At 34.9% G+C, this 15,386-nt stretch overlaps 1 protein-coding gene across 2 annotated transcripts in view; it reads right to left on the bottom strand.

The window, feature by feature from the left end:
• Positions 1-15,386, bottom strand: part of LOC150092924 (P2X purinoceptor 4-like) — a 199,423-nt gene that overhangs the window by 124,030 nt on the left and 60,007 nt on the right. For both annotated transcript variants that reach the window (XM_090413399.1, XM_090413400.1), the window contains exon 4: positions 2,510-2,585. In XM_090413399.1, coding sequence (XP_090269525.1) covers positions 2,510-2,585 — 76 coding nt within the window. The remainder of the gene's footprint in view (positions 1-2,509; positions 2,586-15,386) is intronic.

Genomic DNA, 15,386 nt, shown 5'->3' with positions numbered 1-15,386 from the left:
ACTGCATGGCTGTTGAGTGTTTTTTACCACTTTGCTATCACTGTTTGCTTCATTTAGCAATTTTTCGAAGTAATTACTCCATACTTCAAGGACATCTTTTTCTCCCATTTTCATGTCACCTTTATCATCTCGAACTCCTTTTACAGCACTCTTTCCCCCATTTCTAAGCATCTTTAACAACCTCCAGAATATCTTACCACCTTCTTGATATTTATTTTCTATGTTCTTGTGAAAGTCCTCCCATGACTTTTTGTTTGGCTAGTTTTACACAGCGTTTAGCTTTCTTACATTTGTCTCTGTATTCTCTAAGAGCACAAGCTGACTTATTTGCCAGGAACATTTTATGCTTTCTTCTTTTTCTTCACTGCCTCTTTAACTTCCTGTGTCCACCATGGAGGTCTAATTTTTCTATCCTTGCAGACAATTTCACTACATGCCTCTCTAGCTGAATCAATCAGGATTTTCTTCAAGGCTTGCCACTGAATCTTCAAGGTTTGGTTCCTGTTCTCAAACTCTTTCATTTTTTCTTCAATAATCTTTGTGTATTTTAGTCTACAGTTCACATCTGAGAGCTGCTCAACTTTTATTCGCTTTAAAACTTTCTTATATGTTATGCTTTTCAATATGAAATTCAATTTTATCCTGCTCAAGACTAAATAGTGATCACTTCCAATTTCAAATCCTCTGTACACTCTGGTGTCCTGCACCAGGGAGAAAACATCACTATCAACAATAACGTAGTCAATGAGACTTTTCTTATTCCTTGCCTCTTCTCTCCATGTGAATTTGTGCACATTTTTATGTTGGAACATGGTGTTAGTAATAACCAGCCCATGTCCTGAGCAGAAATCCAACAGGTATTTGCCATTATTATTAGCTTTGCTCTGGTATATTTTAGTTTACTAGGTGATTAATGTGAAGTCATTAGCCTCTACATACAAGTAGCCCAGTCTTGACATTACTTCATGTACAAATTTTTATGTTTACACTTGGATAAAGGATTAAACAAAGAATATAATTTCTTGGCATCTTTAATTTATAACATAACCAAGTGAAAAAGCTTTCACACATGTGGTTATGTTTTTTACATTAAAGATTAGAAATGATGTAATTTGACTGCAGAGGGACAACATGACCACACAGTTCATTTAAATTATTTAGTACTGAGGCTACTATGATTACTCAGATTGTACGCGTCTATATATATATATATATTTTTTTTATTTATTTATTTATTTTTTTAAATTTTCACCAAAATCTGAGTATGTTCCATACCAAATACAAAGCCTATAACTCAAACAATTTTATGCTGGAAAAGTATATTATCAGTATACTTTGTTAAGTTAATTTGCTGATTCTAGTAAATTAGAAAACGAGTATCTAAAAAACAAATTTGTGTTGTGGACTCACATGCTATACAGAGTTTACATGAACTGAGATACACAACAAAAAATAAAAATAAATAAATTATATATATAAACATCAGATATCAGAGGGAACTCAATCATTTTCTTCCAAAATGTTGAATGATGTGAGCAGTCTGGTTAATTAATAAGTTATTAATTAACCAGACTGCCCCCCCACACACACACAATCTCTGAGTGATTCATTCCAGTCACTTGTTCATGGATCTTCTGTTTCTACTTTATAACTTCATGGGAAATGTTCCAGTGAACTAACTAAGATGTTTCCCACACTTTCTTAGAGACATGCAAGAACATACGACTGATCAACATCCTTTTAGCCAGCTTCATAGCCAACAATCTCATCATTATCCTCTTTCATCCCTCATTACTTTGGGAAAATGAAGACTTGTTTAAAATAGAACAGTCTTTCCAACACATTAAGAGAATCCTCCTTTCTTCATTTTACCTATGAACAGCAGCAATATATGTTACAGATATTTCCAAAATTAATAGGTGGGGAGAGGTTTAATGTAAAAAAATAATAATTTTATGTCTCCAAAAAGCTTTATATGCTCAAAGCACTTGCACACTGATTCAGTCTCCGATGTTTTCTGAAATCAGTAACACTGAAAACTATGTAACATGTCAGTAGGCTTGTTGACTAGCTGTCAAATAATCCTGTTGCTACCTACGCTGCAGATAGTGTCTGTAGTGAGTATATACTGTTGAGACTATGCTAAGAAAGCACTCTGGAACCTGTGTGGAAGGTTATAAATCCAAGCTTTAGAATACTTTTAGGGTGCTTAAGGATCCAGGCAAAATAATTGGGAGGAGACCTCCACATGGCCTTTTGGGGAACATAGAAAACCAACCAGGACTTCTGACCTGATGTCTAATCCTCATCTTCTTGTGGTGTACCCTGTTGGGTATCTACCTGGATACTGAACGAATGAAGATAGGCTGGCAATTTGGGATTTAGCCAACCAAATGGTATTTTTACTGGCTTAAACCATAACTTAGCTTAAAAAAGCAGAATTTCAATTCATGTAAAATCCTAAGCCTTGTGGCTTTTCCTATTACTTCTATAAAGAAAACAAACATACCATTTCCTAATAAAAGTGTTGTGCCTCTTTTACAATCTTTATCTGATTTACAGTGTGCACTTTTCACTTCAACATCCTGGAAAGGAAATCAAAATAAATGTATTTACTATAATCTAATTTACCATTTATTTAAAAAAAAAAAAAAAAAGTGAAATAAACAAACAATGAAGAGGAAATGTGCATTTATGATAATTAGCAACACTTAATGAGTAAACAGGTACCATCATAAAGAATCATATTACTAGAACAGGGTAGAATTATACATTGACAATTTGTGCTAAAGCCAAGTAAAGCTAAGGATACAGTAAAATTATTGACTGGATACTGCTGTGACCTTTAGCATTAAAATAAAAAAAGAAATCAATGATATTGATTATTGATGCAACGATACATAAATGCCTCCAAGGATAACTAATGCAAAAATAATGATCATACAGAATAGAGGGGTGGGTAACCAACAAGATGACTAAAAATAAAGTTCCTATTTACTGAATAACAATCATGACTGTGAAAGAATAATACAATTGTGGTGGTAGTGCAGAGACACCATAACATGTAATCACTTTTGTATCATATCTTCTTCCATGAAGAAATACTTACACAGCTGCTTTCATCCTTGTGTTATCTGAAATACTAGCGACTTCGACTTGACACCTCATTTCCTTGGTTGAATGATTGTTTTCAGTCTCCTCTGGACCAAACATTTGAAATGAATGTACCACTAATAATGCCTTAGTTCTCCAAGTTCTTAACTCAATGCCATGATTAGAACTAGAAAACCGACTTGGTATATCAACTCATCAAAATCCCCATCTTCCTTTTTCTGTTTATATTTTTATAAATATTATTAAATACATAAATTTGAAATAGCTGCAAGCAAATTACCACATCTAAAACTGGCTTTGAAAGAGCTGAATGCTTTCTGATTGCTTCCCAAAGCAAATAGCTCTAACTTTTATTCAACCATGTTTCCTTTTTACTTATCTTCAAATTCTTAAATAGAAAATCTTAATAAATGTCCTCCTACCATTCCAAAGTAAACATTCAATGTCCACTTTGATTTTTCAACAGAAAGCATCAGAGAAAAAAAAATCCAATCTTGATATCAATCTCTTAACCCTGATGACATCTCTCCAATTGTTCTTGAAGGTTTGTGCCACAGAGCTACCCCTCTCCCTTCGCATTCTACATTGCCTTTTCAGTTCTTCTTCAGTTCTATTGATATCTATACTGTAGATTAAAAATTACCCTATATTCAATCATTAAGAATGACAAAGTCTCATCAAATCAGAGTCCAGTTTCTCTCTCTTCATATGAATAATATCTTAGAATTAAAGGGGAAAAAATAGAACAATAATTTGATAAATATTTGTTATCCTTTTTAAGAATAGGTTGAAAACCTCTTCAGTTTAATTGAGTTGAGTTAAACTGAATAGTTAATTTATTTTTATTGTCATGCAATTCCTGCCCATGAAGAGTTGTAAACCTACAGAAGATTAGTACAATTTAGTGTTTTTTTTTTTTTTGTTTTTTGTTTTTTTTTTAAATACACAATTTGGAAACCATGCTCTAGAAATCAAACACAGAACCTTTTTCAAATCATTTTAGGCCTGAGTAAGCAAGTCAGCAGTGGTACCAGATAATCACATTCATCTCCCACCTAACAACATTAAAATCTACATGTTAGATGGAAAGCAGCTACACTAGCCACTCCCTCTTGTTAGCTAAGTAACTGATTACTTAAATTATTCGACTAAAGAATCTTTGAATGCCCCCCCCCCAAATGGTTCTTCCTCCTGCAGAACAGTTAAACCAGCCAGAGAAAGCATGCAATTAAAAGATAAAAATATAGTGTGGTGCAGATGGTGTTATGCAGTGCAGAATAGCTTACTGCAATGAATTCTGGGACTCTAGACACTACATAGAAACCTTTCAACTAATTAGAATTTTTGTTCCAACCAATAGATATGGATATTTTGTAATAGCCAAATATTTGTAATATTTGTGTGCTCTGGATTTTCTTTGTGTGTGTGTATGGGGGACAAGGTTTGGAGGAAGGCCAGAGAGCTCTGTTGATTTTGTGAAATAGGAAGCCACTGTCTAAAAATGTGTCACGAGTGCAGCTGAATTCAGTAAAGAGGCTACTATAATCTGGATATATGATTCTAGCTAAAGTTTTGATAACAACATACTTGCTGGGAGAGATGGTGGCATTGGTGATGGACGTACTTTCCAGTGTAGGCAGGTTTTTTTGTAGACAAAAAAGGATAAGATCTGTTGGAAAACCAGATGACTAGATTCTCAAAAAAAAAGTAGCCAGTTATTGTATTCTTTTTCAACGGTGAAACAGATCCACAGGTGCTGGCTGTTGAGATGTGCTAAAAACGTTCCTAACGTATCCCCCTGCCACATAGCCAAACAGAGAACGTCATCAATGTAGCACAGCCATATTGTGGGTTTGAGAGGGACAGTGTTTAGGGCTGTGTTTTTAGTGTCCCATGAAAAGATTACCAGGGGCTTCCTACTAGCAAAGAAAGGGGATGACAGGCGTTCAATCTGATTGTAGAAAACACTTGAAAAGTGTATTTTTGAGGGTACTGTTCCGCCAAACTGGCCATCAAAATTTCTTCGCTTTCCTCTAGACACGTAAGAAACGAGCAGTTGGTGATCAACATCTATATAAAATTCCAACTCCAAATGATCAAGCCAACTTTTCATCCTCTTCTTTCATTCTATTTCCATCTACCTTTGTTCTTGTAAATGCAGCTTTCAAAATTAACCAACTTCAACCCTTCAAGATAATTAAATATTTAAGGAACTGACACTGCAGCAAGTTCATATTTGAACTTGCTGCAGTGTATTACTGTGGCTTTCTTCCACCTGTAAATTGTCCTACTTTGGCCAAACAGGCAGGACAACAAATATTATCAGAATCTCAGAACACAAAGACTACATCCGATTTCACCAGTACAGCCACTCTGGGCTTGTAGACCATGCTCTGGATACTCGCCACAGAATAAGGTGGAAGAAAGCCACAGTAATACACTGCAGCAATTCAAATATGAAAGACTATTCATGGAATCAGCCTCAGCCCTTGGGAACATGCCAAACCTCAACAAATTTGGAAGCATGACTCTGCCCCAAATTTGGGAAACATACATCAGAAGAACTTCAGCCCAAAGACCAAGAATACCTAAGCCAGACAGGGGGGCACCATCAGGACTTTAGGAAAATGGTAGCTTCCTCGCTTTGTTTCTCATTTGCTGTTATGTAGTACTTGCTTTATCTTAAGTTCCCATGAAGATGGCAACGTGACGTTGACGAAATATTGGAAAGTATATATTAAAGTTGATTTAATTTATATTTCTAGTGTACGCTGTCAATTCCTTAAGTATTTAATTATCATGTTTAACCAGCATATAAGCCTTTCTACAAGAATTCAACCCTTCAAGAAACATTAACAGATTCCTTCCCCCACCCCCTAACTACATGCTTATACAAAACATAACATAACACAGCACTGTTATGTTATGTTTTGTGATGTCGAGTGTGGGTTTAATGTATGTAGTGCAGTTGAAAACAAATGTAAGCAGAAACAAATGATGCCTGTGCAAAAGAGATTCAGAGTGAATTCATAAGAGAGGCCATTAAACAATCCAGATGCAGTCTTCTGTAATGAGTTAAGGAACTCTTGGAGGCATCACCTCAATATGAAGACAGTGGTGAATAGCTGGATAGTTTCATGAGTTGTCATTAAAAACAGAATACAAGTTTTTAATGACACTTAATAACATAGTAGAAAGATCTCCAGAAACATGTAGACAATAAATTCCTTCATTAAAGGAAACATTTTTATTTGAAATTAATAGATCGTTGAACAAGCAATTCAAAAGGTAAGGTAACAACAATAACAAATGGAACACCCTCCCCCCCCCAACCTTTTCAACAGATATGAGCCATGCAATAGTGATGTTTTAATTGAAAAGAGAAAGAAGCAGGTGGTCAAAAGTAATGATAAAGACCGCACAAATAAACAAGAAAAACATGTTAAGGAGAGAATTATGTACAAAGACTCAATGATCAGGGAAATGCTTAATGAAAGTGTGACAAAATCTTGTTTTTATGGTGCAAAAATTCACAATATTAGTCATGCCTTCTGGATGCAAAAAGCTAAGGCAAAGGAATTGTCTTGGTTGGCACAAATGATTTGAGAGGTGAGAAGCAATCTATGAGGGAGGATGTAAAGGAGTTATTAAAAGAGGTAAAACTGAAGAGAAAGAAGGTGAAGAATGTAAGTATCCTGCCAAGCTATGAGAGAGGCGAACTGAGGAGGAGGGTGTTGGTGCTTACTAAATCTATACGTAGGTTGTGCAGAAGGAATGATGTAGGATTTGTGGATCTGTGTTTGACAGAAAGAAGGATTTGTATAATGCTGATGGACTGCATCTAAATGGTTTTGGTGTTAGGTGTCTAAAGAAAGAGAGAGCTTTGTTCACCGAGCATGGTTAAGCACAAATTCAGAAAAACATAAGTTAGGGTGGAAGTAGGTGAGTTTGTGTGAAGGCATCCATGAGGTGAGTAAGTGCAAGAATGACCAATTACAGAATCTAGTTAGTCTCTCAAGTAAAAATACAAGGGTGGTTTGAAAAATTCTTGGCCTAACAATGAAAAAACAAATTAATAATTTCAAAATTATTTTTCAGCATAATCTCTCTTAAGACTAATACATTTATTCCAGCAATGCTCCGGCACCATTATCATGCCCCTGTAGTAATTCTCAGTAAGATCTGCAAAATACCCCTCTACAGCTGCAATCACCTCTTGATTCAAAGAAAAACACCTACCAGCAAGGAAGAGTTTTAGTTTGGGGAAGAGATAGAAGTCAGAGGAGCCGAATCTGGGGAATAGGGTGGATGTTCCAACAATTCATAATACAGATTCCATAACTCCCATTGCCAAAACACCTGTGTGGACAGGTGCATTGTCCTGATGAAAGATGATCTTTTCTTCTGCAAACTGGTCTTTTCTCACTAATTTTTATGTCTAGTCTAGTTAAAAGATCGGAATAATATTCCCCAGTTATTGTATTACACTTTACAAGATAATTAATAAACAAAATGCCTTTAGCATCCCAAAACACCGATGCCATGACCTTTCCTGCTGATGGAACCGACTTTGTCTTCTTTGGAGCTGAACAACCGGCTTCTGCCCACTGTTTTGACTGCTGTTTGGATTCTGGTGTGTAATGGTGAATTTATTCTTGTTAAAATGCTCCAAGCACTATTCAGAGATTTTCGTGTGAGTGGGTTTTTGATCTGCTGTGAGCAAGCACAGCACCCATCTTGCACAAAGCTTTTTCATTTGCAATTCTTCATTCAAAATATATTCTACACGTTCTTTTGAAATGCATATAGTCTCCACAATTTCAAACACTTTGACTTGCCATTCATCCAATACCATATCGTACACTTGATCAATGATTTCTGGTGTTGTTACACTTTTTGGACGTCCTTCACATGGATCATCTTCAAGGCTGGTATGTCCATGTTTAAACTCGGCAACCCATTTCTTAATTGTCGAAAACGAAGGAGGAGAGTGCCCATAAACTTTTATGAACTTCAAATGAATTTCTTTTGGCATTAAACCGTCTTGTACAAAAAATTTTATAACTGCACAATACTCAATTTTATCCATTTCAAGGGATACAGACAACACTTTGCTTCAGACAGCTGTATAAAAGCTACTTGTTAGAATGACTTGCAATTTCACATGGATGCTTATGACAGATGTACCAACTTAGAAAAAAAAATCCTGCCGATAGTGTTGCCATCTATGTCGAGGCTGAGAAATTTTCAGACCACCCTCATATTGAATAGGGTAGTCAATTCAGGAAGTGAGGGTGATTGGGGCCCTAAAGAGATGCTTCAGTTTCTATATACTAATGCCAGAAGTATCAGGAACAAGAGGGCAGAGTTTTTGAAATTGTTAGTGCAACCTTGCCAAAAGTTGTAGGCATTAATGAGACTTGACTAACAGCAGATGATGTAGTAACAGGGTTAGAATGTGAAAGGTTTAGTATTTTCAGGGAAGATAGAGAAGATAGGATGGGGGAGGGGTACTTACTGCTGATGATAGCAGATGAAATGCAGCCAAAAAGAATAGGAGATAGGAGGGTGGTTGTTCATTTGAAGGAGTCTAGTATGAGATTAAGGCCAGTAAGACAAAATATATACTTGGTTGTTGTTATAGGCTAGGAAGTTCCACAGATGATCTGGAAGACATGCATCATCAAATTAGCACGATGAGTACAGATCAAGTGATTATTATGGGGGATTTCAATTATGGAGATAGAGACTGGAAGAAAGAAAAATTACATGGCAGGAAGGAAATGAATTTATAAATCTACTAAGAGATAATTACTTGAGGCAGTATGTGATGGAGGGGACTAGGGGTATGAGAGTATTGGACCTAGTCATTGGATCAGAGGAGTTGCTCATAACCAAGGTGACCACATTGTCTCCAGTTGGTGAAAGTGACCATGTAGTCTTGACGTTGGTTGCTCATAACCAAGGTGACCACATTGTCTCCAGTTGGTGAAAGTGACCATGTAGTCTTGACGTTGGAGATTGTAAAACATATTATAAATATGTTATTCAAGAAGGGGTATATGTGGAACTACAAGGCAGGTGATTACGACAAGCTCAGGAAGAAGCTTAAATCTGTACCATGGCATAAAACACTGCAGGGCAAGGATGTTAGCAGCACACTGTAGATAGTTAAGGGTCATCTAGAGTAAGCAATATTAAATTGTATACCTAGGGTAAGGAGGGTTAATCAGGTAGGAGTTAGATGGATGAGTAATATCATTAAGTGTTAGCTACATAAGCAGATAATGCTGTGAAGGGTATATAAGGAGAAAGGTGACCAGCAAACTCATGAAGAGTACAAGGCTCAGGCAAGAAAGGTGACCATCATGGCAAGGAAGGAAAAATCAGATTACGAGAAGCTAGTTGAAAATCCCAAGGAGTTCTTTCGTTACATGGCAAGTAAGAGGAAGAATGACTATGGAAGATTAACCTTAATGAGTGATGATGGTCATGAGCTTATAGAAGCAGATAAAATAGTTGAGTTACTGAGTGACCACTTTGCAAGGGTATACCATTCTAGTGAGGTTACTGCTTTAACATATGACAAACACTACTGTAGGATCAGATGTGGATGAATTCAAGGTTCTTAGGATACTGCAGAATCTCAATATAAATACAGCTGTGGGATTAGATGGTATATATCAGCTCAGGTTTTCGAGAATGTGCAAGGAAACTGGCAATGTCACTGACTAGGCTCTTTAATTTAAGTCTCAGCTCTGGTAGAGTTACAAGGGAGTGGAAAAAAGGCAAAACAATTCCCTTACATAAGGGAGGTTCTAAGACTGCAGTAGCAAATTACAGACCATTCAGTATCTCAGGTGTGGTGGTAAAAGTACTGGAAAAATTGGTCAAAAAGAGAACCAGGAATGGGTGGATAAAAATATAAGGTGATACTGTATAAGGGGCAACATGGCTTTGTGAAGGATTGGTCATGCATTCATAATTTACTATCTTTTCAGTGCTGGTGATACATAATAGTAATAGTTAATCAAGATGATGTGGAGAGATTGCAGGATGATTTAAATAGGATATCAATATGGCAAAAGATAATGGGTGTCAGTTTAATGTTGTGAAATGAAGTTATGCATTTGGATAAATAGATTACAAGCTGTGTATCACATTGATGGCACTGTAATCCAAGAAATAAATGAAGCTATAGATTTAGGGGTGATGGTAAACAGAAAGTTTAAGTTTAGAGGACATATTACTAAAGGTAGCCCATAAGACTGCTTAGCTATTGAAGAACCCATTAACAAGTAGAGATAAGAAGTTGTTATTCCTCTTTATAAGGCCTTGATGTGTCCACATCTGGATTACTGCGCTCAAGTCTGGTCTCCTGGGTTTCTTTGGGATGAGAAAGTGGTGGCGAAGATTCAGAAGCAAGTAACCAAAATAGTGAGTGGTCTGTGGAATGTTTCCTATGAGGATAGATTGAGAGTGATTGATAGGATAAAAAGAGGCAACATGTTAGAAACATATAAGTTGCTTAAAGGGTTTTATAGGATTGATGCAGGGAAACTTTTCAGCACAAGGGAAGTTGAATAAAGATGTCCTTTCCTTAGTGTTATACAGACCTAACTTAGCCAACATTTTTCTGGAATACCTAGAAGATAAAATTTTCACTCTTGATCCAAAAACCAACCATATGGCTATGTTACATTGGTAATGTCTTTGCAGTCTGTAGTCACACAGAACAAGAACTCTATTCATTTCTAAATAGCATCAACAACTTACATCCTCGCATCAAATTCACACTAGATAAAGAATCATCACAAGGTATTTCCTTTCTCGATGTACACATCCAACGTAAACAAAATGGTTCCATTTCCACTTTTGTCTACCAAAAATCAACTTTTTCAGGTCATTACATCCACAATACACTGGCTCACCATCATCCCAAAAATATGTTATCATAAAACCTTTAGTATCCGGAGCACACAAGTTTTGTTCCTCTGAAGAATCTTTAAAACAAGAATTGGAAATTACTAAAGATACAGCCTTACTAAATGGATATAATCCAAGAACAACCCAAAAAATTATTAGCCACTTTCCTACACATCAACCCAGACAAGAAGAAGACAATAGGACTCCTATACCATATATCAAAGGTATCTCTAAATGTTTGTCAAAAATTATGAATACAAACTTGCTGCTACCTATAAACCAATCAACCAAATTCACAATTTGTTATCTTCTCCAAAAGACAAACTGTCAACAATGATGCTACCTGGCATATATGAAGTGGCATGTTCTTGTAATTTGTCTTATTAAGGACAAACAGAAAGAGCTATAAATAAACACATCTCTGAAAATCAAGACCACATCTGTCTTATCAAACCTCACAAATCTGACCTCGTGCAACGTGGAGTTGAAAAGACTAACCTCAGGATACAATGGCAAAACACCAAGCACAACATAGCTCCATATATAAACATGGGTGTTTATATAAAGGAAGTACTAAAGCCTTACCGTCATAGACATATTCTTAACCAGAACAACTGTCTCACTATTCCAAAAGTCTGGGAAATTGTTATCCTCAATTGTATAACATAAATTTATCAGTTATATTTTAATTTAATTATAGCCCAAGAGTTTTTAATCCTTAAACATGCTACTGTATACATAAAGGGATTCTGATGTAAGCATGCACATTGTTTTTTTAATGTAATTAAAAAAACAACATTACATATTAAAAAGCTAATTACTGTGGCATATGTGTGATTTTTTAGTTAAGAATACTCCACAGATTTAACTGTACATGAAAATGAAATGAATAAAGGTGTGGTTAGTAGGGATGTGAGGACTATATTTTTTGTTTAGAGAGTTGTAATGAGTGGAATGGGTTGCCAGAGTCAGTTATGAGTGCTTTGTCTGTTAATGGGTTCAAGGAGAGGCATGATAGATTGTTTGGATAGTTTGGGTCTCCTGCTATGAGTCTTTGGGCTCCATGGAGGTTCCCATACAATAATAATAATAATAATTAATTATTATTTATATATTGATCATATAATGTATGAATAATTAAAACAAATATTTTACTGCTTGCCATTAAAAAGGATAAGAATTTCAAATTTTAGCTAAGAAAAAAACAGTCATTCTGGTTTAATTAAGTTAATGCAGTATAATAGTTCTTTAGCACTCTTTGAACACTCAAACTTAAAACACTACCAATGTAAGATGGATCCTAGACCAGAGGATACTGGTCAATATCTTTTCCATGTTGTGTCGGGCAGGATTTTTAAGGTTTTATGGCTGATGGCGTTTCTGCAGTTTTTTAAACAGAATTTCTTGCTTGTCCGAAGTAAGAAAGAAAGCAATCGGGAGGAAGACAGGAAAAATCATGGAAGCTAAATTATATCTTTTAAAAATCTGAAATTAATTTGGAGATTCCTGTATTGTACAGCAATCCTTCGATTAATGCACCTAATGTGTTCTTTAAAATAGGCGCATTAATCGAAAACACACTAATCGAATATAGTAATCTATGGGAAAATGTATAATTCGTTCCTCAGATTTTTTTTTTGATCCTTAAGTTTTTTTATAAAAGAATTAGGGTATGTCTCAGGGCCTACTTAAAGGAAAACATGAAGCTGAAAGACAATAAAACATATTCAGAATATAAATTTATTATTCTGATTATTCTACTTCTTAACAGAGAGTTGAGCTAACGTAGTTTGGCATGGATTCTGTTTTCTTTTTTTCATACAACTGACGGTATGGCCCTATTGCCTCTTCTGCAAATTTTACTGGTTCTCTCTTCACCAGGGTCGGTCTCTAAGCATTGCTGCTTAAAAACTTTGATTGTACGAAAACTATTTTCAAATTGTTTCTGTGAACCTCTTTGGGCTTGTCAGTGATTAAATTTTATTCATATTCATCAGGATCTTCTTGCTGTGCATCTAAATTTAGCAGGTCAGAATCACTCAATGTCTCAGAATGAGATTTAATTAACTTAGATTCATTTGAAAATCCTCTAAAATCATTTGCACAATGTGGAAGAATGTGCTTCCTAACGGCTTGCATATTGCTAGCAGTAATTTCATTCGACTTTGCAACTTTATAACCAGGCTGAGATTGCTCTGATTTGGCTAGAAAAGTCTTGGAAGGCATTCGCTTCCAAAAAAAAGCCAGTTTCATCGACATTAAATATTTGTTGATCACAACAGTCCCCTTCTTACACAATTTTCTTCAAAATCTCTGGATATCTCCTTATCTGCACTTGCAGCTTTGCCTGTGATTAGAACATTATGTAGGCTATTTCTCTTTTTGAAATGCTCAAATCACTAGCATGGAATTATTTTTCTTTTCCATCATCGATAGCTCTTTCTTTCAAGGTTGCAAAGAGGTTTAATGCTTTTGATTTAATAAGGCCAGTGTTTAGCGGGATCCATTTTTGGTTACAATCTTCGATCTATGTAAAAAGAAGTCTCTCTCTAATTCAGTCATTATAGTACTTTGATTTTGAGTGCATGCATGATGAACTTGAAGCAGCCTTACCTTTTTCTTTGTATTCAGCAGTTGATTCACCCATTTTTGTGTTCTTGTCTTATCTTTGCTCTGGACTCGCCTTGTTCATTTTTCTTTATTATTTCAAGTTTTTCTTCCAATCAGATTACTTTTCGAATAATTTTCACATTTCTATTTTTTGCTTACTAATTCTTTTACTCATGATTAAAGGTTAGGAAAATAATTTAAAATAAAAAAGTAAGGAAAACAACTGTACGAGATATGATCAGCAAAATGCTATGTAAAGAGACGACATAAATTTTGGCCGTAAATTTGGAACATAGTGCGCATGGAAATAGTGTAGTATGCCATTAAAAAATAACTTTGTAAAATGTTTCAAATCGGTAACTAAATTCTTTCATCCTGGTGAGTGATTTTTTTAAAATTGTTAGCCATAAAAAATGTATAGATCGAAAATTATTTAAATCTGTAACATTTATTTTTAAGATGTATATAGGCACACGAATTGAATCTTAGAGGCGCACTAATCGAATTTGGGTATCGAAAAAAAAATGACGCACTAATCAGGGGTGCATTAATCGAGAGATTGCTGTATATCAAACTGGAACTTTACAGGATCCTCTGGAAAAGGCTTGTAAGTGCCATAGAAGCATGATGACAATTGTGTTTGTAAAATAGGCATGATCAAATCTTTACTTAATAAAATAATTTTATTAAGTAAAATAAAAGTTTACTTAACATTATGTTAGAATAATATTATTATTCTTAACATAATAAAATTATTTTATGTGAAATGTATTTAAAAATCATGAGCTATTGCACAGGATAACTTCCCAAGTTTTCTATTTAGGTTCAAATAACATAATATTTGTAATAAAAATTCACTTTTGTGTAAAACTAGTCTTATTCCAATGAATCCTGTCTTTATAAGATATAGCAAGATTGACAAGACCTGACTTGTCAGAAATGGATGTAATCTTGTCATTCTTCCAAATGTATTTGAGTAGCCTGACCTGTTTACTCATAAAATAAGAAAATTAATTTACCAAGATCTTGGCTTCTACTCAGCATTTTTCCTCCCATTCAAGAACAAATACCTATTTTGCTGACCATTCCTTCTGCTCAGCTTGCATACACAAATTCCTGAATGTGCTAACAATGTCAAGTTCTTTCAAATATCTTCATACATGACTCTGCAATTAAGATCATCTGTTCACATCCCTAATTTTTTTCCTCAGATTCTCACATCTGTGGTCTTTGATCACTGTTTATTTACCCAGCTCTCTCAGATCTACAAGTTAAAACTGGTTTCAACCATCAGATTTCTTACAGTGAGGACTTAAATTTACTTAAATTCAGCACAAGTACCATATTTACTTGAATATAACTCTCACCTTTTCCCCAAAAATTAAAGTTAAAAAATTGTGGTGCGAGATATATGTGGGAATTTTCAGAAACCAAAGTTTTTCAGGAAAAAACTAAATTGGTATTTATAATTAAATCCTCAGTATTCATTATAATTTAGAACTGCTCACATTATTTATAAAATGAATGCATTTAAATTTTAATTATCAATGTTATTTACGCAATTGGCCATCACCTTCAATCACATGATATATTTGAATCTTTAGCGACAATGCTTCTGTAATTAAATTAAAACAAACAGTTTCATTATTGCTTGTCCATTTATCATTTCGGAATCATGTGATCTTTGAGTTTATCATAACTTTGAGTTGAAAACCAGCACTGTAACTTGAATATTT

This window comes from Typopeltis vanoorti, chromosome 24 (genome assembly GCF_054136105.1).
Source record: "Typopeltis vanoorti isolate ZY-2024b chromosome 24, IOZ_Tvanoo_1.0, whole genome shotgun sequence".
In the NCBI taxonomy this organism is placed as follows: domain Eukaryota; kingdom Metazoa; phylum Arthropoda; class Arachnida; order Uropygi; family Thelyphonidae; genus Typopeltis; species Typopeltis vanoorti.
The sequence above is the reverse complement of the archived record's forward strand: the minus strand, read 5'-3'. Positions and strand labels throughout refer to the sequence as shown.